General features: G+C 48.4%; 1 protein-coding gene across 4 annotated transcripts in view; it reads right to left on the bottom strand.

The window, feature by feature from the left end:
* BCAT1 (branched chain amino acid transaminase 1) overlaps positions 1-21,607 on the bottom strand; it is an 891,267-nt gene that overhangs the window by 442,883 nt on the left and 426,777 nt on the right. For all 4 annotated transcript variants that reach the window (XM_069628492.1, XM_069628490.1, XM_069628489.1 and 1 more), the window contains exon 6: positions 21,097-21,260. In XM_069628492.1, the coding sequence (XP_069484593.1) occupies positions 21,097-21,260 (164 nt within the window). The remainder of the gene's footprint in view (positions 1-21,096; positions 21,261-21,607) is intronic.

Genomic DNA, 21,607 nt, shown 5'->3' with positions numbered 1-21,607 from the left:
ACTAGCCCACGAGATTCCTTTGGCTGGTCACTTGAGTTTCAAGAAGACCAAGGAAAGGCTCTCTCTCTACTTCTATTGGCCAAAAATGGGGGCTGAAGTAGATAGGTATTGCAGGAGCTGCCATACCTGCCAGACTTCTGGTAAGGTTGGTTCCAAGAATGTGGCACCTTTAGTGCCTCTCCCTGTCGTGGGAGTCCCACTTGAGAGGGTAGGGATTGACATTGTTGGTCCCCTTGATCCCCCAACCTCCTCAGGCAACAGGTTTATCCTTGTTGTAGTAGACCATGCTACTAGGTACCCTGAGGCAATTCCTATGAGGACTGTTACAGCTCAGGCTGTGGCTAAGGCCCTCCTTGGTATCTTTACCAGGGTTGGGTTTCCTAAGGAGGTGATCTCTGACAGGGGGACAAATTTTATGTCCAACTACATGAAAGCCATGTGGAAAACCTGCGGAGTCACCTACAAGTTCTCAACCGCCTACCACCCTCAGACAAACGGGTTGGTAGAAAGATTTAACAGAACCATGAAGAGCATGATAGGTGCCTTAGAAGAACCCCTTAAGAAGAAGTGGGACCTTCTACTGCCATGCCTTCTATTTGCTTATAGGGAAGTCCCTCAGAAGGGAGTGGGTTATTCTCCCTTTGAACTTCTCTATGGCCATCCCGTCAGAGGCCCCTTGGCCCTGATTAAGGAGGGGTTGGAGAGTGCTCCTTCCCCCAAGCCAGTCAGAGTGACTGACTATGTGATAGGTCTCCGAAGGAGAATGTCACACATGATGGCAGAAGCAAGTGACAACTTGAAAGCTGGCCAAGCTCTGATCAAACATTGGCATGATCAGAAGGCTAACATGGTTGAGTTTACTCAAGACCAGCTAGTTCTAGTTATGCTCCCAACAAGGCAGAGGGCCTTGCAAGACAAATGGATGGGACCCGTCAAGGTTGTGGGAAAACTTGGAGAGGTCAACTATCTGGTGGATCTGGGCAAACCCAGGGAAGCTCCCAGAGTCTTCCACACCAACCGCCTCAAAGCCTATGTCTCTAGACCAGAAGTAGGAGCATTGCTTCTAGCTTCATCGGAAGAGGAGGAGGAGAGTGAGGCTCTACCTGACCTCCTGAGAGGCTTACCTTTGGACGAAAAGGTTGAAGGAGTTAATCTCTCTTCAGATCTGACCCCTGAGCAACAGGAGGAGTGCAAAGCTATGTTAAATCAGTTTGCCCCCTGTTCTCACTTTCACCAGGCTTGACCCCTTGGGGACAGCATGAGATATTTATTTATTTATTTATTTACATTTATAAAGCGCTCACACAGCCCGCAGGCATCGAGGCACTGTTACAGGAAGTTTGTTTTTCTTAGTTGCGTAATTGTGTTTTTTTTTTTTGTCTTAGTTACGTATTTATAACGCGCTTAAACACCCGGAGGTTTCTAAGCGCGGACCCGGGGATCGAACCTGTTGCTGCTTCGTGTCGTCTTGCTTCCAAGACGCGCACGCTGCCGCTGAGCTATCCTGCCGGGACTGGTGACTGTCTGCCAGTCAAAAGCAGGGGATATAGAATGCCAGAACATGTCAGAACCCACATCAAAGGAGAGGTCAAGAAGATGCTTGATCTCGGGGTAATAGAGCCCTCTACTAGTCCATGGTCTAGCCCAGTAGTGTTAGTACCAAAGGCAGGATCCAAAGAGTTGAGATTCTGTGTGGACTATAGAGCTCTTAATGCAGTCACCAAGACTGATGCCCACCCTTTGCCAAGGACAGATGAGTTGGTGGATAAACTTGGTGCAGCCAAGTACCTCAGCACACTGGACCTTACGTCAGGCTACTGGCAAATATCCCTGACAGACCATGCCAAGGAGAAAACTGCATTTTCTACCCCAGTTGGCCTATACCAATTCAAGGTTATGCCTTTTGGACTGAAAAATGCACCTGCAACATTCCAGAGGATGGTGAACCAAGTTCTAGCTGGGATGGAGGACTTCTGCATGGCATACTTGGATGACATTGCAGTCTTCAGCCACTCCTGGGAAGAACATGTGACCCACTTAGGACATGTTTTGCAGGCTCTTGAGCAGGTCAATCTGACCATAAAAGCAAGCAAGTGCCAAATTGGTCATAGTAAAGTGGTCTACCTTGGACATGAGGTAGGAGGTGGAGAAATAAGGCCTTTGCTCAGCAAGATTGAAGCTGTGCAAAATTGGACAACACCTACTACTCAGACCCAGGTGAGAGCCTTCTTAGGCCTCACTGGGTACTACAGGAATTTCATTGAGAACTATGGGACCATAGCTTCTCCTCTGAATGTGATCTCCTCTCCAAAATTCCCTAAGAAGGTCAAATGGAATGAGGAATGCAATCAGGCCTTTGAAAACCTGAAGAAAGCTCTCTGCCAAGCTCCAGTACTCAGAGCTCCTGACTACCACCAAACTTTCATTGTACAAACTGATGCTTCCAATGTAGGTATAGGTGCAGTTCTTAGCCAACTGGATGAGAAGGGTAGGGAACACCCCATTTGCTTCATCAGTAGAAAACTGAAGGATCCTGAAACAAGGTGGGCAACAATCGAAAGAGAATGCTTTGCTATTGTGTGGGCACTGAAGAAGTTTAGGCCATACTTGTATGGTTCTACTTTTGTCATTCAGACTGACCACCAACCCTTGAGATGGTTAATGCAAATGAAAGGGGAAAATCCAAAACTATTGAGATGGTCAATCTGCCTCCAAGGGTTTGATTTCACCATTGAGCACAGGTCAGGGTGTCACCATCAAAATGCTGATGGACTCTCTAGGATGTATGTCATCGACTAGAGGTATGAGGTTCATCCAGGAGTGGATTAAATCCTCCTGTCCCTTAGTCTGGGGGTGGCGAGTGTTAGGAAGAATTCTCTGTTTAGGCTGAATTTCCTAACCTAGTGAGTCCCCCAGCAGCTTTGCTGGATTTTCTGGGGTTTTATTTTTTTCTCCTGCCAAGAGTGAGACTCTTTCACCCTCACTCTTGGACATGACTTGAGAGTGTTTCTGTGACTTGCTATGTGCTTATGGGCTAGGGGGTAATTTTCCCCATAGGCCATTATTGGTTTTTGAATGTGTGTTACACAGCACCCTCAGTGCAGTAGCACAGGGGTGTCCTAGAGACCCCCAAACATAGACTCCACACCCTGGGACTGACTACTGTCTCCCTGGGTCTGTAAAGTTGCCATTGACTTTACTAGTCTTAACTTAGGAACTTAACCAGTACAAACCATCTTACTGTGGAAGTACTGGTAGGGGCAATTAGATTGCCCCTGGGTCTGTTGTCGAGGGGGTACTGTCCCGTCCCCCCTCGCCGAGTTCTGGCTGGTGGCAGTGGATACCACGGAAATATTCCACCAGAATATTTCCCAATGGGATTTCCCATTGTTTTTGATGCACCACTTTTTGGTGCAATGTTAAAGATACCGCCGGTTTATTTATTTAATATAAATTCACCGGTTGGGATTTTTTGCCGGAACTCGCTGCCAAAATGGCGTCTAGGTTCACTTCAGTAACCCTGAACCCGAGTCGAGCCTTTGTTCCACTTCTGGCGGGCTTCTGCACAGAAGCCCTCCAAAGTGGTGCCATTCTGTCTGGGTACCACAGGGGGTGTGGGAGGGGGTTTAGGCACCCTGGACTGAGTTGCCTTGCCAACTCATGTCGCACTCTAGTGTGATTGGCCCAAGTGGTGAGCCACCCCGCTCACCACTTAGCATGTTTGAGTGACATCTAGGCTGTATGAATGGGGGTTTGCTGCATAAAAGCAGGGTTTTTGGGACTGGTTCTTCAGAAGTCGCCACAGGACCTAAGAAGCCGAAGAGGGAGAAGCCGAGCCGACCTGCCAAGACGACACCACCGGTGAAGCCCTGCAGAACCGTCTCACCACTTTTCCCGACGACAGAGGAGATCTCCCGCCGGAGAGTCTTCTTCCCTTAACTGGTGGGGACAACCAGTTGCTGCCTTCTTTTCGCCGTCCCGAAGCATCTCGTGGCCGCCTTGCCTGTGCCAAGCACCCTGGCAACCGGGATACCACTTTTTACCTCAACCGCGAAAGAGGGGAAAAATCCTTTGTGACCGGAAAACTCCACGGCTGGCCTCATCCCTGGTAGTGCAACGACCTGCAGCTTTCCTCTACGTCGAGATCACCTCTTCCTCGGGACGACGCCGCGACTTGCACCCACTACCAGGAACGACTACCACTGCTGCAGGAATCTTTCCACTTTTAAAGGTACTGTGTTCCGCCCGGCCTCCCTTGCCACCGATTGTACGGGGTAGATTTAGCCCTCGGCTCTCGAACCTGGGTAGGTCTAGGACACCCTAACTAAACTTTTCAGAACCGTAGTAAAACCTTTTTTTCTCACCTGCAAAGACTTGTGACATTGTGTGATCTTGGGCACATTTTTCGCCTGGCTCCCTCTAAAGCGGGCCCCGAACTAATTCTCCTTGTTCCACCATTGACTGTCTTTGCTAACCTTATGTGAAAAGTGTTTTACCTTACTGCTCTCTTTATTTCTGCCTTTTCCCTCCCTTTTGGTAATACTTGTTGGAGTACCATCTAACGTTAAGCGCTCACCTCTGGTTGGAAATAAGTGGGGTTAACTTAGAATTGTCCAACAAATGATTAGGGATGTACATATGAGTAATAGTAACTGTGTTTGACTTTCTTACCTTTTCTAATGTGCTAGTGTAATTTATGAGTGTACCTTTAATAAATAAGTTTATACTTTTACACCTAGCTCTGGTCAGTGTTTGCTTGTGCTACTGTGCCTCTGTACCTATTGTGTATCCTCTGTATACTGCCTAACTCTTCTTGAGGGAAGTCTGACTGCTCAGCCACAGCTACCACAGTGAATCTGTGCGGTGCGGACTGCTACCAAGTGGGTTTACTGCCAACACCTGTAGTCTTAAATCTTTTGCAGTGGTCCCAGAGGGAACTGCACAGGTTTCTGCCTAACAGGGTGGAGTGGCAAAATTACATGAGCAAGTAGCCAACATACCGCCCTCAGACTACATACCACCAGAAGTGCCTGAAAAACGTGAGTCTCCCGTGAAATGGGGAGTACCTTACAGCGATTTGACCGTGGAGCAAACAGAGCATGCTTGGTTCACGGATGGTTCCGTGCGATACTTGGGAACTGAGCGGTACTGGAAAGCAGTGTCGTACAATCCCAAAACAAAAAAGATGTTGACAACGACAGGGAAAGGGAAGAGCAGTCAGTTTGCAGAGCTTTACGCAGTTTACCAACCACTGAAACAAGAGACCCCTGGTCAATGTTATGTGTACACAGACTCATGGTCAGTGGCGAATGGATTGGCAGTGTGGTTGCCAACTTGGCAAAAGAATGGGTGGAAGATTCATTCAAAAGAGTTTTGGGGAAAAGAACTGTGGCAAGATATTGCAGAAATGTTATTACAAAGTGAAGTCACTGTATATCATGTGGACGCGCATTGTGCCACAGACTCATTAGAACATTGGTTTAATTCTGTTGCAGACGAGCAGACCAAGATTTCATCTGTGGATGCAGAGGCTCAGGAAGACGATTTGGAGGGTTTGGCCAAATGGGCCCATCAGAAATGTGGGCACCTTGGAGAAAAGGCTACTATCAGGTGGGCACAAGCTCGAGGAATCAGTCTTCCTTTAGAAGTAGTGAAAACAATCATTTTGCATTGTCCAGTGTGCCAACACCAACTGCATAGACCTATCCCTCAAATTGAGAAGAGGCAAATTACCAGGTCAAATTTGGCAGATTGATTATATTGGTCCCATGCCAATCAGTAGAGGTTGTCAGTATGCATGCACTATTGTGGATACCTACTCAGGATATTTTATGGTTTTGCCGTGCAAACGTGCAACACAACTGAAAACCATCAGGTTGTTAGATCAGATCATACTACATTATGGAGTGCCTTTGCAGATTCAAAGTGACAATGGGTCACATTTCAAAGGCAAATTAATCCAGGAGTTTTGTCAGGAAAAGAGCATTGAGTGGCTGTACCACGTGCCCTATTACCCAGCTGCTTCAGGGTTAATTGAACGAATGAATGGGTTATTGAAAGAACAGTTGCACAAATCTGGAGATGGCAGTTTGGCAGGCTGGCGTGATCGTGTGTTTGATGCGGTGCAAGTATTAAACAATAGGCCTGTGTATGAACATGAAACTCCTTTGATGCGATTAATGACTCCTACTTTACAGGTTCAACCCAATTCAGTCAGAGAAACACTATTGTACAGGGAAATTACTCCAGGTTATTTTGCTCCCTATCGAGCAAATCAGCAGGGGTAGACTTGCATTCCCATGAAGAAATCAGATTAGACCCAAGAGGGATAGGTGTAATTGAAACAGGGATTGGAGTACAAATTCCCCCAGAGCATATGGGATGGATTGCCCCTATATCTGGCCTAGCATTGAAGGGAGTTCAAGTGTTGGGAGGGGTAAATGATGCTGATTACCAATGCAAGATTAAAGTCATCCTAATGAATAGTGGGGACCAATTGTTATCAATCCACAAGGGTGATCGAGTGGCCCAATTGAACATTATTCCCATTAAATTGTCCATGATTAAGTAGGGGGAGCATCCGACAGTGTTAACTACCCGTGGGGACCGCGTTTTTGGCTCTTCAGACAGTATGGTACCGGGTGCAAAGGTGTGGGTGGAAAAGCCAAGTGGCCCACCAGTACCTGCAGATGTCATTGCATTAGGCAAAGATCAAGTAGTTTTAGTTATGGAGCCTGGTAGAAAGAAATGGCAATATGTACCCGCAGACAAATGTTACCCGAGAGAGTGATGTGCAACACTGATATCTCTTTTCTGGGTTTGCCTTGTAGATCCTGTGTCTGGCTGGTGTAATTGTGGTACTAAATGGACTCCATTTGGGAGAGTTAAACAATCTGCTGTTACCAACGAAAAATGTCACATCTGTGCCAGTGATCAAGGGGATACTGATAGTGATAAATAATGTTGTCCCAAAGCAGCCTTATGCCGATGCCGAAAAGCCAGCCAGACCGAAGACATGGATTCGTGAAATGCGACAAACACATCAGGAGCAAGTGAAAACAACCATTTGAATCATGTGAAACTTCCAACAGGATGGCTCTTTTCATGTGGTAACATCACATATACTTATATTCCAGCTAACATTTCTGGAGGTCCATGTGCTTTAACTCGATTAGGACTAATGATGTTTCCTTTACACCCAGCGATAACTCGAGGTAAAAGGTCAATTTCGAATCTGTAGGTCTATCTCCTGATTGTGATTCACATGTACACTTGTTATCAGAAGCTGAGGTTCTAGCATTAACCCTTTCATTAGTGGGAGTTTGGGGTTTAGCTACAGGAGGTTACAAATCTTTGATGAAATTAGCATGTTTAGTAGTCAAAAGCCTTAATCATACTTCTCAGGCATTAGAAGAATTACTCCATGATAGTCAAGTTATTAGAAAAGCAACTTTCCAGAACAGAGCTGCTGTTGATTATCTATTGCTAAAGCATAATTTAGGGTGTAACGCATTTGAAGGTATGTGTTGTTTCAATTTAAGTGACCATTCACGATCTATTGAAAGTCATATTCGATGTTTGAGGGATCTCATTTCTCAAGTGTCTCAAGATCGTATTGGGAATTGATGGCATTGGTTATTTTCATGGATACCTGATATTGGGGGTACACTACGTTACGCTTTTGCTTGCATTTTTATTATAGTAGCTGTCATAATAGCTTGTTGTTGTTGTATTCAATGTATTCCCAATTTAGTTTTAACGTTTCGTAGGTTTCAGAGACCGGCTCCTTTGCCACCGGGCTATGGAAGGTAAATATCCAAGGGTGGAATTGTTATGCTTGAACTAAAATGGCGCCGGTGCGCGATGCATTCTGGGAACGCTCGGAGCCATGATGGATATTTACTTCATGCCGCAGTGAAAAGCTGCATACATTTTGCTGAGTGTTAGATTCATGGTGCTGAGAAAAACATGCTTTCCAAACCTGGTATGCGGTCAAGGACATTTCTGCTGGGAAAGCTAACGTTGTTATGGTTTGGTACTGTTCTCTGCGGAGCGTGTTTTTAGAGAAGGGAGGCACTCTGCTCCTTGAGGGTAGCTCTCGATTGACCCAGCTGGCAACCGACGGCTGCTCATCAACTGCGCAAGTGCAATTTCCAGAAGGTTCGAGAATTGACTCCCCTTTGTGGAGTGTGTATATATGCGGAAACCCGGAGGTGGTCAGGTGAGACTTCAGCCGGAGAAGGACGCTTACGTCCGGCACTCCTGTGAGCTGTGGTGCTCTCGGCCTGGCTGTTCCCGGGGTCTTCCAGCAGCTTCTGGGCGAGATGAGGAATCCTGTTACGCTCACGGTGATGTATTTCCTTTTGAATTCTTTGCTTCTTTTGTGATTTATGTCTATATTATTTCTTTATTTCTGTGAGTTATTTCTGTTATTATTGGTTGCTTCTAAGCATTGAATAAATAGCCGTATAAGAGCTGATTATCTTCTAAGAGTGTGTGGTTGTGAGTTATTGCGTCTGCGTTCAAAGTATTTGCTCTGTAATTGCATTGGTGATTTATGTTTTTCCGTGCACTCTGGGGAGAGCAATACAAGGCCTGAGCCTGGCACCCATGCCGAGTCCTCGTACTGGCGCCTTATGTCGAGCGTCACGGAATACTTGGGGTGGTCGGCGCCACCAGTGGATTTTCTGCAGGATGACACGACGGATATCCTCAACCAAGGTCCACCAACTGACCCGGTACTGCCCTTCCATACGGTCTTGCAGAGAAGGGTGGCAGCAGCTTGGACTGCTCCGGAGAGTCTCGCGGCAGTGAGCAAGTCTTTGCTGCGAAAATACCGCCACCCAGTACCGACCCCTGCTACTTGACCTCGCACCCCACTCCGGACAGTTTGGTGGTGCAGGTGGCTACGGCCCCAGCAAAGCAGGCGTCGTACCCTACCATCCCTCCTGATAGGGACGACAAGCGTTTTGATGGCTGGGCGAAGAAAGTGTTTTCTTCAGGGGGTATGGCTTTATGTCATGATGCCTACCCCCGGAGCACCAGGCCAGGCCCAGCACCCCCGGAAGCAGGCATCATGCCCTCGGGTAAAAGCCCAGCGGCCCCTTATAGGGGCTCTTTGGACTCAGTCCTGGCGCCTTTGGCGCCAGGCTCATGTTGGACATCAGTCCTGGCGCCATAGGCGCCAGGCTCATAAAGGGAGGTGTTTTGTGCACTTACCTGATGCAGACCATGCTGCACGCTTCAGGCCTCCCTGAGACCTGAAAGGGACTATTTTTTCATAGGGACTATTTTTTCACTCGGGCGTGGCCAGGGAAGGGTACATACCTAGTTGGGGAAGGATACATACCTGGGACTTCTTTGGAGGCTATTTAAGCCACGCCCAGACAGCAGCTCATGCTTCGCGTTGTTCTGCTTCCTGCAGCTTAACGCTCACCGTGTCTGCTCCTGCTCCTGGACTCCAGCCACGCCGCCCCGTTGGCAGGTACCGTACCCCGGCCCCTATGGGGAAAGGACAAGAGACATTTCTGGGGAATGATAAGGACATTTAGAGAGATCGCCCTCATCACTACTCACCTCGGCAGTTTAACCCCTCGACGCATCGCCTTCATTCTGCACCTGAAATAAAGGACAGATCACAGGTTAGAAAGACAACATAAAGGGGGCCTCATTGAACTTTGAACTTTCATACTTACGGCGCATCGCTCAGGAAAGTCAAGTGGATTTTGCCAGCGCCATTCTGAAAACCAGTGAAGTAACTGGACGAACACGCGCCCCTGCACCAGAAGCAGGATGGAGAGTTCATCCTTCCAAACCATAAGGTGAGCTTAAACCGGGGTTTGGAGGAAGTTAGAGAGGAACGAAGGGGGAAGGGGAAAAGGGGGGAGCCAGCACACTATTCTGCAGACTGTTAATCCCCCTTTTCATCTGCAGAAGGATATTCCTACGGGCCAGGCAAGCACGATTTGGAGGTCCTGTCCAATCGGTGTTCCGGGTCCTGCGCATCACGCTAGAAGAGGCCACAGCAATCCAGACTAGACCAGCGCCCCCGTGGTAACCAGGTGAGCGTTACAGAACGTGAAGCCTTCCTACAAATTCCCACCCAGGCGCTATGGAAACTTCCGAAACTGACCAGTTGGCCCAATTACTGGGGGAATTACGGGCCAAAGTACACGCCGCTCATCAAGAGACTAGTGCCCTCAGGAGGGAAGTGATTGTAATAAAGGATAGAGCTGATGACCTGGCTAGACAGCTTTTGCAAGGTCAAGCTGGACAAACTCCTTTACCCGGTTCCGGGGGGAACCTCGCTCCTGTGGTTTCCAGTAACCCGGTGCAGATTAATCTACCTGGAAACATGCCGCTGGCCCCACCTGAACGCTTTGCTGGGGACCCCAAACGATTCGCTGTATTCATGAATCAGTGTCGTTTGCACTTCCTATGCAGACCTGGGGCCTTCCCTAATGATCAGACCAAGGTAGCCTTTGTGTTGTCATATCTCAGCGGGTTCATAGTGATAATACCGAATAAAAAAATCTCGAAAACAAAAGGCCGAAAAAAAAAATCTAATTTTTTTTTCAATGCGTTTTTTTTCAAAATGGGGGGGTTCCCCCCAACCCCCCTTTTTTCATTTTTTTTTTATTTTACCCCCTTTTTTTACTTACCTGACCCCAAAAACATATATAAATAAATAAATAAAAAATTCGATATTTTTTTTTTCGAGATTTTTGTTTCGTGCTTTTTGTCATTCGAGATTTTGTTTTCGGCCTTTTGACTGACCACCATCATAGCGGCTGTGCTGCCGATTGGTCAGATCCCCCTGGTAACTCAAGATGACCCGATTCTTCGTGATTTTCAAGGATTTCAAACAAGCATGGAAAGGTTATTTGCTCAACACTCCCAGGGACAGGCTCTGGATGACGAACTTCTATCTCTGCGACAGGGCAATCAAGACCTTCTATCCTACATTGCAACCTTCAATAGACTAATTGTGGAAACTGGTTGGCCAGAGGATAAAAGAATCACGTTATTCTATCGAGGTCTACGGGGAGAACTTAAAGATGTCCTGGCACAAGTTGTAAATCCGCCCCAAGAATGCACTGAATATATAGACTTAGTGGTCCAATTGGATCACAGGCTGCAAAACAGAAAAGCAGATCGGTCCAAGTTTGAAACCCGGGTGTTGGCCAAGACCCACGCTAACCCCAAGGGGGCTGATGCCTCGGCGCCTATGCAAATCGGAGGTGTTAAAGGACCCCTAACTCAAAAAGAACGGGAAAGAAGACGACAGATGCAATTATGCCTTTATTGTGGGTCCTCTGGACACTTTCTACGAGATTGCCCGGTTAAGCCGCCCAAGAAGGTGGTAGGAGCCGCTGATAAAATCCATGAAAACTCTGTATCGGGAAACGACCATGCCCGGCAAGCGTAGGGGTCCGCTTGCCGAGCTTGAAAACTAACTCTCAGACCTCGCATTTCATTGTGCCAATGGTCCTCGTAGATCCGGAACAGCCTAAACGGTTGCATGCTATAAAGGCATACATCGATAGCGGGGCTATAGGAAACTATGTGGATCGAGAATTGGTCTCTAGGATAAACCTCCCTCTGCGTCCTAAAACCAACAAAGATGTCATCACCACAGTAGATGGAACCGAAATTGCCTCTGGACCGGTAACACATTCCACAGCTGAGGTGACACTTGTAGGTCCGGATGGCCATCGGGAGGCAGTTGTGTTTGATGTAATCAAGGCTCCACAGTTTCAGCTTATTCTCGGAATCCCTTGGTTAGAGACACATAATCCTCGAATTGATTGGCAAGCGAAGAGAATAAGCTTCCCGGATTGTGCACAAACCTGCTATCCAGAAAATCCAAAGATTAATCTAGCATCAGTAACCTCTGTCCCCGTGCAACTACCTCCAGAGTACCAAGACTTTCAGGACGTCTTCCAAAAGGAACAGGCCAACACGTTATCTCCCCACAGATCGTACGATTGCCAAATCGATCTGGTGCCCGGTGCACAACCCCCTTGTAGCAGGATTTACGCCCTTACTGAACCAGAGAATCTGCATTTGAGACAATATTTAGATCAATACCTCGCCAATGGTTTCATTCGCCCGTCAAAGTCCCCGGCATCCTCAGCTTTGTTCTTCGTGCCTAAAAAAGAAGGCGACCTTAGAACTTGTATCGATTATCGCCCATTGAACCAGATAACTGTTAAAAATCGTTACCCTCTGCCTCTGATCCCTGAACTCCTTGACCAGGTGAAGGACGCTTGCGTATACACCAAGTTAGATCTCCGGGGGGCTTATCATCTGGTACGAGTAAAAGAAGGCGACAAATGGAAAACGGCCTTCTGTACAAAATATGGACTATTCGAATACCAGGTGATGCCTTTCGGGTTGTGCAATGCGCCTGCAGCCTTCCAATTCTTCATGAACGATGTCCTTCGGGAACTCATCGATGTCTGTGTTGTCGTGTATATCGATGACATTCTTGTGTACTCCTCTTCGGAATCTGATCACAGAAAGCATGTCAGGGCCGTCCTAGAGAAACTGTGCCAGCACAAACTGTTTGCCAAGCTGGAAAAATGTGTTTTCCATACCACCGAGGTTGAGTTTCTCGGATTCATCCTGACACCTAAAGGGGTCCGAATGGATTCCCGGAAAGTGGATGCCATCCTCAAATGGCCATCACCTAGTTCGGTGAAAGGTGTCCAAAGCATGCTTGGTTTTGCCAACTTTTATCGCAGGTTTATCCCGGAGTTTTCACGTGTGGTGCAACCCATCAGTGCACTCTTGCGAAAAAATAAACGTTTTGAATGGACCGAGGAAGTCGAACAGGCCTTTCAGGAGTTGAAAGCTAAGTTCACGTCCGCACCTATTTTGAAGCACCCGCGTCCCGATCTCCCATATATAGTCGAAACCGACGCATCCAGCTTAGCCATGGGAGCTGTCCTGTCTCAGAGAGACCCTGAAACCAACCAACTGCACCCCGTACCATTTTGGTCCAGAAAGCTCTCGCCGCCGGAGATAAATTATGCGATCACCGATAAGGAACTATTAGCCATTAAGTCCGCCTTCAAGGCTTGGCGGCATTATCTCCTCGGCGCCCGGCATACCATCACCGTGATCACTGATCACCGAAATTTACTATATTTAAAAACTGCCAAGGCTCAATCGTCTCGACAGCTCCGATGGGCTTTGTTCTTTGCTGAGTTCGATTTTGTAATCACCTACCGCACCGGCTATAAGAATGGTAAGGCGGACGCTCTATCCCGAATTGAAATGGAAGAAATACCCACAAACTCAGAACCTGTGCCGATAATTCCCGAACAAAGAATTTTGGGGATAACCACTTTACAAACCCTTGAAGACATTCAAGCACGAGTGAAACAATTCCTGGACTCTTCAGCCTTGCAGGATTGGATCAAAAGGGGGTCTAACTTTTCAGTCAAGGATGGCTTACCTTACTTCCAAGGACGCTTATTTTTGCCAGAAAAGGAATTGCAAGAACTGGTTATTTCCCGTCATCATGATACCCTGATGGAAGGACATCCTGGCATTGCCAAAACAGAGGAAAAGGTTAAACGACAATTCTGGTGGCCTTCCTGGCAAAAGGATATTAAATCTTTCGTGATGTCCTGTGGAGTTTGTGCCCAAAACAAAGGTCAAAAGACAAGACCCGCCGGTCTTCTTCAGCCCTTAGACATTCCACCAGCACCTTGGCACACCCTGTCACTAGATTTTATCACAGACCTGCCCTCTTGTAATGGTTACAATACTATTCTGGTCGTGGTGGATTTATTTTCCAAAATGGCCCACTTTATTCCGTTGAAAGGATTACCTTCAGCCTTTGTTCTTGCCAAAGAATTCCTCGAAAATATCAACCGTTTGCATGGATTCCCGTCCATACTAGTCTCCGATCGGGGAAGCCAGTTTATTTCTCATTTTTGGAAAAAGTGTTGTCAACTGGCACAAATCGACGTAAGACTCTCGACCAGCCACCACCCACAGACCGATGGTCAGACGGAGAGAACGAACCAGACCCTTGAACAATATCTACGATGTATGTTGCACCAATCGGAGGGTAATTGGAAGGACATTTTATGGGTGGCAGAATATGCATACAATAACTCGATACACTCTGGAACTGGTCAGAGCCCCTTTTATACCCTATATGGACATCACCCTCGTACTTCAGACTTGGACTCACGTCTGAGCCTTGAAATGCCCGCAGTGGACCATTTGCATTCTACGATTACTCAAGCCTTCAAGGATGCAACTGCACATTTGCAACATGCGAAAGGGAAATACAAAAAGAATGCGGATCTGCATCGAAGAGAGGCGCCTCCATACCAAATAGGGGATCAAGTATGGTTGGCTACCAAACACCTATCACTCAAGGGGCCTCGAACTTTTAATCCAAGGTATTTAGGCCCTTACTCGATCAAAGCTATAATCAACCCAGTGGCAGTCAAGCTCGATCTACCAGCTAACATGTGGATTCACCCCGTTTTTCATGTGTCACTTTTGAAACCAGTGCACTCAGGAACCAGATTAACAAAGCCACCAGAACCGATTCAGATAGATGGGGAGCCTGAATTCGAGGTGAAGAACATTTTGGATTCTAAGATCTCAAAATCAAAACTTTTCTATCTAATTGATTGGAAAGGGTACGGGCCTCAGGAAAGGTCTTGGGAACCCAGTGATCACGTACATGCACCTCGGCTGGTAAAAAGGTTCCATCGGAATTTCCCAAACAAACCGAAACCTCCAGAAGGAACGACCTTGGGAGGGGCCTTGGGGGGGAGTGCTGTCATGATGCCTACCCCCTGGAGCACCAGGCCAGGCCCAGCACCCCCGGAAGCAGGCATCATGCCCTCGGGTAAAAGCCCAGCGGCCCCTTATAGGGGCTCTTTGGACTCAGTCCTGGCGCCTTTGGTGCCAGGCTCATGTTGGACATCAGTCCTGGCGCCATAGGCGCCAGGCTCATAAAGGGAGGTGTTTTGTGCACTTACCTGATGCAGGCCATGCTGCAGGCTTCAGGCCTCCCTGAGACCTGAAAGGGACTATTTTTTCATAGGGACTATTTTTTCACTCGGGCGTGGCCAGGGAAGGGTACATACCTAGTTGGGGAAGGATACATACCTGTGACTTCTTTGGAGGCTATTTAAGCCACGCCCAGACAGCAGCTCATGCTTCGCGTTGTTCTGCTTCCTGCAGCTTAACGCTCACCGTGTCTGCTCCTGCTCCTGGAATCCAGCCACGCCACCCCGTTGGCAGGTACCGTACCCCGGCCCCTATGGGGAAAGGACAAGAGACATTTCTGGGGAATGATAAGGACATTTGGAGGGATCGCCCTCATCACTACTCACCTCGGCAGTTTAACCCCTCGGCGCATCGCCTTCATTCTGCACCTGAAATAAAGGACAGATCACAGGTTAGAAAGACAACATAAAGGGGGCCTCATTGAACTTTGAACTTTCATACTTACGGCGCATCGCTCAGGAAAGTCAAGTGGATTTTGCCAGCGCCATTCTGAAAACCAGTGAAGTAACTGGACGAACACGCGCCCCTGCACCAGAAGCAGGATGGAGAGTTCATCCTTCCAAACCATAAGGTGAGCTTAAACCGGGGTTTGGAGGAAGTAAGAGAGGAACAAAGGGGGAAGGGGAAAAGGTGGGAGCTAGCACACTATTCTGCAGACTGTTAATCCCCCTTCTCATCTGCAGAAGGATATTCCTATGGGCCAGGCAAGCACGATTTGGAGGTCCTGTCCAATCGGTGTTCCGGGTCCTGCGCATCATGCTAGAAGAGGCCACAGCAATCCAGACTAGACCAGCGCCCCCGTGGGAACCAGGTGAGCGTTACACTTTACAGGCAGCCAACTCTGTGTGTGCCTTGTCACGTTTCGCGCACACTCTGTGGAACTGTATTTCGTTAGCGGCTGAACATATTCCCGAAGGGGAGGAACGGGATGGTTTTCTTGCTATTGTGCAGGATGGCAAGGATGCCATGTGTGAGTCCGTTCAGTCGGGTCTGGACATGGCAGATTGTGTCAGCCGGTCCATGGCGGCGAGCACTGTAATACGCAGGTTTGCGTGGTTGCGGAAGTAGGGGTTTGCCCCGGATGTGCAAGCCCAGCTCCTCAACATGCCTTTGATGGTGAACATCTTTTTGGCAGCAAGGCTGACGAGAGCCTTGAGAGGTTGCAGACCTCCAAAGCTGCAGCAAAGTCGTTGAGCGCTGCAGTTCGCCAACCTCTGCCTTTTCATCCTAGGGGACAGCAATGGAGGGGAGGTTCCTTTCGATATTAATCATCATTTGGTAAATCGAGAGGAACGGCAAATCAAAGGGGCCACCGTAGGAGTACCAGAGGTGGTAAACAGGGTACTCGAGTTGCCAAAGCCGCTCGGGCAGTTGCCTCTTTGCCCTCAGGCACTGCCGCAGTCGCTTCAGCTCAGTCATGAGGCCATGTCCCATGGTTCGCCGGTTGGGGGAAGGCTGGGGCAGCATCTTGTAGAGTGGCGTGCCATTACTTCAGATGTGTGGGTTCTGGAGATCATAGCCCACGACTACTGTCTTCCTTTCTGGCAGAGGCCTCACGACAATCCACCAGGGAATCTCTCTTTGAAGAGTCCGGATCTGCTCCTTGAACAGGAAATACAATCCCTGCTGGAGAAAGGCGCCATAGAACTGGTGCCTGTAGCGGAGACGAACAAGGGATGGTATTCCCCTTATTTTTTGATTTCGAAGAAAGACGTGGGATTGAGACCCATCATGGACTTGAGCGGTTTGAACAAGCTCCTCAGGAAGGACAAGTTCAAGATGGTTACTCTTTCTCAAGTCCTCCAGGCCCTTCAACTTCAGGACTGGTTGGTGTCTCTCGACCTCAAAGACGGGTATTTTCATGTGCCGATCCATCCCAAGCACAAGAAGTACCTGAGGTTCGCGGTTGGAGACTTGCACTTTCAGTTTCGGGTCCTGCTGTTCGGATTGACCTCCACCCCGACGGTCTTCACCAAGCTCATGGTGGTGGTGGCAGCGTATCTCAGGAAAGGGGGGATTCACGTCTACCCCTACCTGGACGATTGGTTGATCAGGACGCGCTCTCCCGAGCAAGTCCTGGATCATCTGTCCGTCACCTGCCACTCCCTTCACAAGCTGGGCTTCTCACTCAACTTAAAGAAATCCCACTTAACGCCAACTCAGCGGCTCCAGTAAATCAGAGCAGTGCTGGACACGTCCCTGGGGCAGTGTTTTCCTCCCCAGGTGAGGGCTCATCACATTCAGCAGATGGTGCACAAGTTTCAACATGCCCAGAGTCTCCCGGCGTTCGAGTTCTTGAGGTTGCTCGGCCTCATGGCATCCTGCATTCTTCTGGTGCCAGAGGCCAGGTTGCTGATGAGATCACTGCAATGGGCCCTCAGGATGCAGTGGTCACAGTTCTCCAGCAGGATATCGGACCCCGTTGAGGTGTCGCCCTCGGTCGCCCAGGACCTTCTGTGGTGGGCCGTCAAAGGCAATCTGATGAAGGGGGCTCCATTTTGACTACCCTGGCCGGAGGTGACGATCGTGACTGACGCATCCCTCACGGGATGGGGAGCTCATGCCAACGAGCTGACAGTCAGCGGTCGTTGGTCTCCGTCCGAGTCCAGACTCCATATCAATCTGTTGGAGCTGAGGGCGTGCGAGGGAAGACTGTCCTGATTCTGACGGACAACACAGTGGCCATGCACTACCTCAACAAAGGGGGGGGGCAGGGTCACTTCCTCTGGGCAGGGAGGCGATGCAGCTCTGGTTTTGCGCCATCCAGCAGGAAATTTCGATCTCGGCAGTTCATCTGGCCGGAGAAGAAAACGAGACGGCGGACACTCTGAGCAGGCAGAGCGCGATCTCTCACGAGTGGGAGCTGGCTCAGGAGATTCTCCTGGAGATCTTCGCCCTTTGGGGGACCCCTCAAGTGGATCTCTTCACCTCCAGTGTCAACCGGATGTGCGAAAGGTTCTCCTTGCGGGAATTTCCTCCAAGAGGAGCCTTAGGAGACGCATTCATGGTGGAGTGGGTCTTCCCACTGCTGTACACGTTTCCTCCAGTCCCTGTCATCCTGCAAGTGCTGCGGAGGTTACGGAGGTTCGGTTCCCGGATGATCCTCGTTGCTCCAGCATGGGCCCGGAGAACGTGGTACCTGGACCTTCTCGACTTGTCCATCTGCCCTCCACGTTGTCTTCCCTACCGAGATGATCTGCTCTCACGGGAGGGGGGTCAGTTTCTCCATTCAGAAGTCAGATCCCTCAACCTTCACGCTTGGCTTCTGAAAGGTTGAGGTATAAGGATTGAGACCTCCCTGAAGACGTGATGGAGGTGTTGCTTTCGGCCAGGCGGCCTGCAACCAAGTCCCTGTACCGTTGCCGTTGGAGAAAGTTCTGCGACTGGTGCAGGGTTAAGAATGTGGATCCTTTTTCATGTGACATTCCTGTGGTTCTGTCTTTTTTGCTTTCATTGGCCCACAGGGGCCTGCAAGCGGGTACCATTAAAGGTTACCTGGTGACGCTGTCCATATTTAAGCGCTCGTCTGAGGAGTGTGCTTATTTCAAAATTCCTTTAATGAGCCCTTTGAGAAATAGAAATTAATCTGTTTCCGCCCTCCCATTTCCAGGTGTCTGGTTGGGATTTGAACCTTGTTCTAAAATTTCTAATGGGTGCTCCGTTTGAGCCTTTACATTCTTGTCCTTTGAGACTGTTATCCCTTAAAACTGTATCTTTAGTTGCGGTCACTTCCGCTCGCAGAGTGAGTGAGTTGCAGGCACTTTCAGTTAAGCCACCCTTCACTGTGTTTCATAAGAACAGGGTTGTCCTTAGAGTTTGTCCTTCCTTTCTTCCGAAAGTGGTGTCGGAATTTCATTTAAGCCAGAAGGTTATTCTTCCGGCATTTTATCCTCCTCCGCATCCTGGTAAGGAAGAGCGGAGGCTCCATAGGTTGGACCCTAGGAGAGCTTTAAGTTTCTACATTTTACGCATGTCCCGGGTCAGAGTGGACGTTCAGCTCTTTATAGGTTACACTGGAAAGCGTTTGGGACAAGCTGTTATGAAGCAGACTTTGTCTAGATGGATTATCTTGGCAATTTCTGAATGTTACCGCTTGGCGGGTAAGGACCCTCTGGTTGGCTTACGGGCCCATTCTACTAGGGGTATGGCTGCCTCTACTGCCCTGCAGAGGGGTGTTCCTATTCGAAACATCTGTGAAGCAGCCACTTGGGCTTCTGTCCATACTTTTGTACGACACTACTCCCTAGATTCTATCCATGGGCAGGATCTGGCCTTTGGCAAGGTGGTCCTTTACTCTGCAATTTGATTGGGCATTCTAAATTTCTATATGCTAAATTCTTTTCCCTCCTCCATACGTTGGTACTGCTTTGGGAGTCTGTCATAGATATGGAATACGTCGGAGGACCCAATCCCCTCGAAGAACAAGTTACTTTCTTACCTGTTAACATTATTTTGATGGGATGGTCCGACGACGTATTCCTCATCGCTCCCTCCCTACCTGCCCCGCTACAGAATTTCTTATGCGATTGCAGCTTACGTTTCCGCAAGGCTTTCTGTAGTCATGCTGGCAGAAGATTGGTGCCACACGTTCTGGGAAAAAATGTCCAAAGTTGCGGTGTCGTGAAGAGTATTAGGGCCTCTGTCCCCAAGTTCCCCACAGAGAGATATAAAAATACTCTCTGTGCGAGCTTTGAGGCCACAGGTGTTGGTGTAGTTGCAACAGGAACAAGGCGCAGCCGAAGACCCCAAAGCTGTGGGAAGGAAGCCAAGTACTAGCACAAAAAGGCACAGTATTTAATTGCACATGAAAACCTTAATACCAAAAAAGGAGCTTACCTAAACCCGATAAGAAGGGGCCGGGATCGGAAGTTGTGGTGCAAGGGGCGCGCAAGACGGTCCCGAAGCCTGGCACCCGATGGTAGTGCCGGCTGCAAACACCTGGATGTTTCTTGGCACTTGGTAGAACGTGGAACACTTGAACGTGACTGTAACAGTTCAGGCAAAACGAAGGCAGGTCCAAATACAGTCCGAGGGTCAGTTTAGCTAATCGAGGTATGGAAGAACAATCAGGGAGCAGTTCAGCGGCAGTCCAAAGTTCGTTATCCAAAAGGTCAGTATTCCGTGTAGATCAAAGTAGAAGTTCCAAGGAGAGAGAGAGAGAGCAATCTGTGATTCGTGAGCCGAGGTCGAGTACCGTGAATCTTGAATCCTGAATCGAAACGCCGAACAGTGTTTGCGTGAGAAACAGCTGTGAAGCAACAAGCGTTTCGAATCTGCCGGCTTTTATGCACGCCTCCCGATCACGTGCGCAGATGACAGGGCACGTGATCGGGAAAGCGTCCCATAACCAGGAAGTGATAGCGATCGGCTGCTCCTGCCCGACCGCAACCTCCAGGAAAGTTGCCAATGAAAGCGAGACACCCAATGAGGACGGGTGCCGACCCTGCTCAGAAACCAGGACCGCTTACGCTTCCCTAGCACCACAGGTAACCTAGGACCCTGAACTGGGTGTGCCCTGGGAAGCCTAGCAGTACTGCTTATCGGAGGGTAACCGGGAATGGGAGTACTGATATCACTATCTTCAGTGGTCTGGCTGTTAGGCATGATGGGGTGCATGTTGGTATTCCTCCTGAGCATGACAAAAAAACTACAACTGAGGCTACGGGCGTCGTGCGTCCTACTTATAACATCCGGTGACGTAGGCTCGACGGAGGCCCTCGAGGACAGCGTATCGACGTTATCGACGCATGACGCAGACGCCAAAAATTTTACGAAGCAGCACAGCTGTGGTGATTATTGTCATAGATATGGAATACGTCGTCGGACCATCCCATCGAAAGAACATTACCAGGTAAGAAAGTAACTTGTTCTACTGTAATCCATTTCTGTTTCAACGTTGACATCCTTGTTCTTCAAAAAGATACAAAATGCAAATGCACTATCGCCACCCATCTTGCATACCCTGTGACAAAGAAATCAAGATTATAAATCATTTACCCTCTTTAACCAAACAATGGTAGAATTAATAAACAAGTGTTTTTTTTAACTTACCCTCCCATTTTGCAGTCACCAGTTCCTCCTCTCCAGGCCCTCACATACTTTGGATCAGCCCAAAGAGACACTGGACTAAAAGATCCACTGGAAAAATAAGGTCCCACAGGACTTAAAATCACGTACAGTAATGCTTTAGATGGCTTCTTGACTCCGAGAGAAGGCTGTGCACGGAAAGACAAATAAATACAACTTATAAATACACTTCAAAGTTTTGAAACAGCATTACAGATTTTTCTGTAGGAGAACCTTTTCATTGAGTTGCCAAAACAATGTTTTATCTTTGTTAATCTTACAGTATCCCATATGTTACCGTGACTGATTAGGTTGCATGATTTCTTATGTACATTTCAAGATCAAGAGACCAAGGGAAGTGTTCTAAAAGAATTGTGGGTTCATAGACTTCAGTGTGCAGGAAAAATTGTGCCATATCAACATTAGGTCATTGCAGTGCTAGTCATGATAGCATGGTTGCCAAGAGTTCGTTGAAAAATATACTCTTGGAAATCTA

Source organism: Ambystoma mexicanum, chromosome 12, assembly GCF_040938575.1.
Source record: "Ambystoma mexicanum isolate Mex_15411 chromosome 12, UKY_AmexF1_1, whole genome shotgun sequence".
NCBI lineage: Eukaryota > Metazoa > Chordata > Amphibia > Caudata > Ambystomatidae > Ambystoma > Ambystoma mexicanum.
This window is presented reverse-complemented; position numbering and strand designations above follow the sequence as displayed.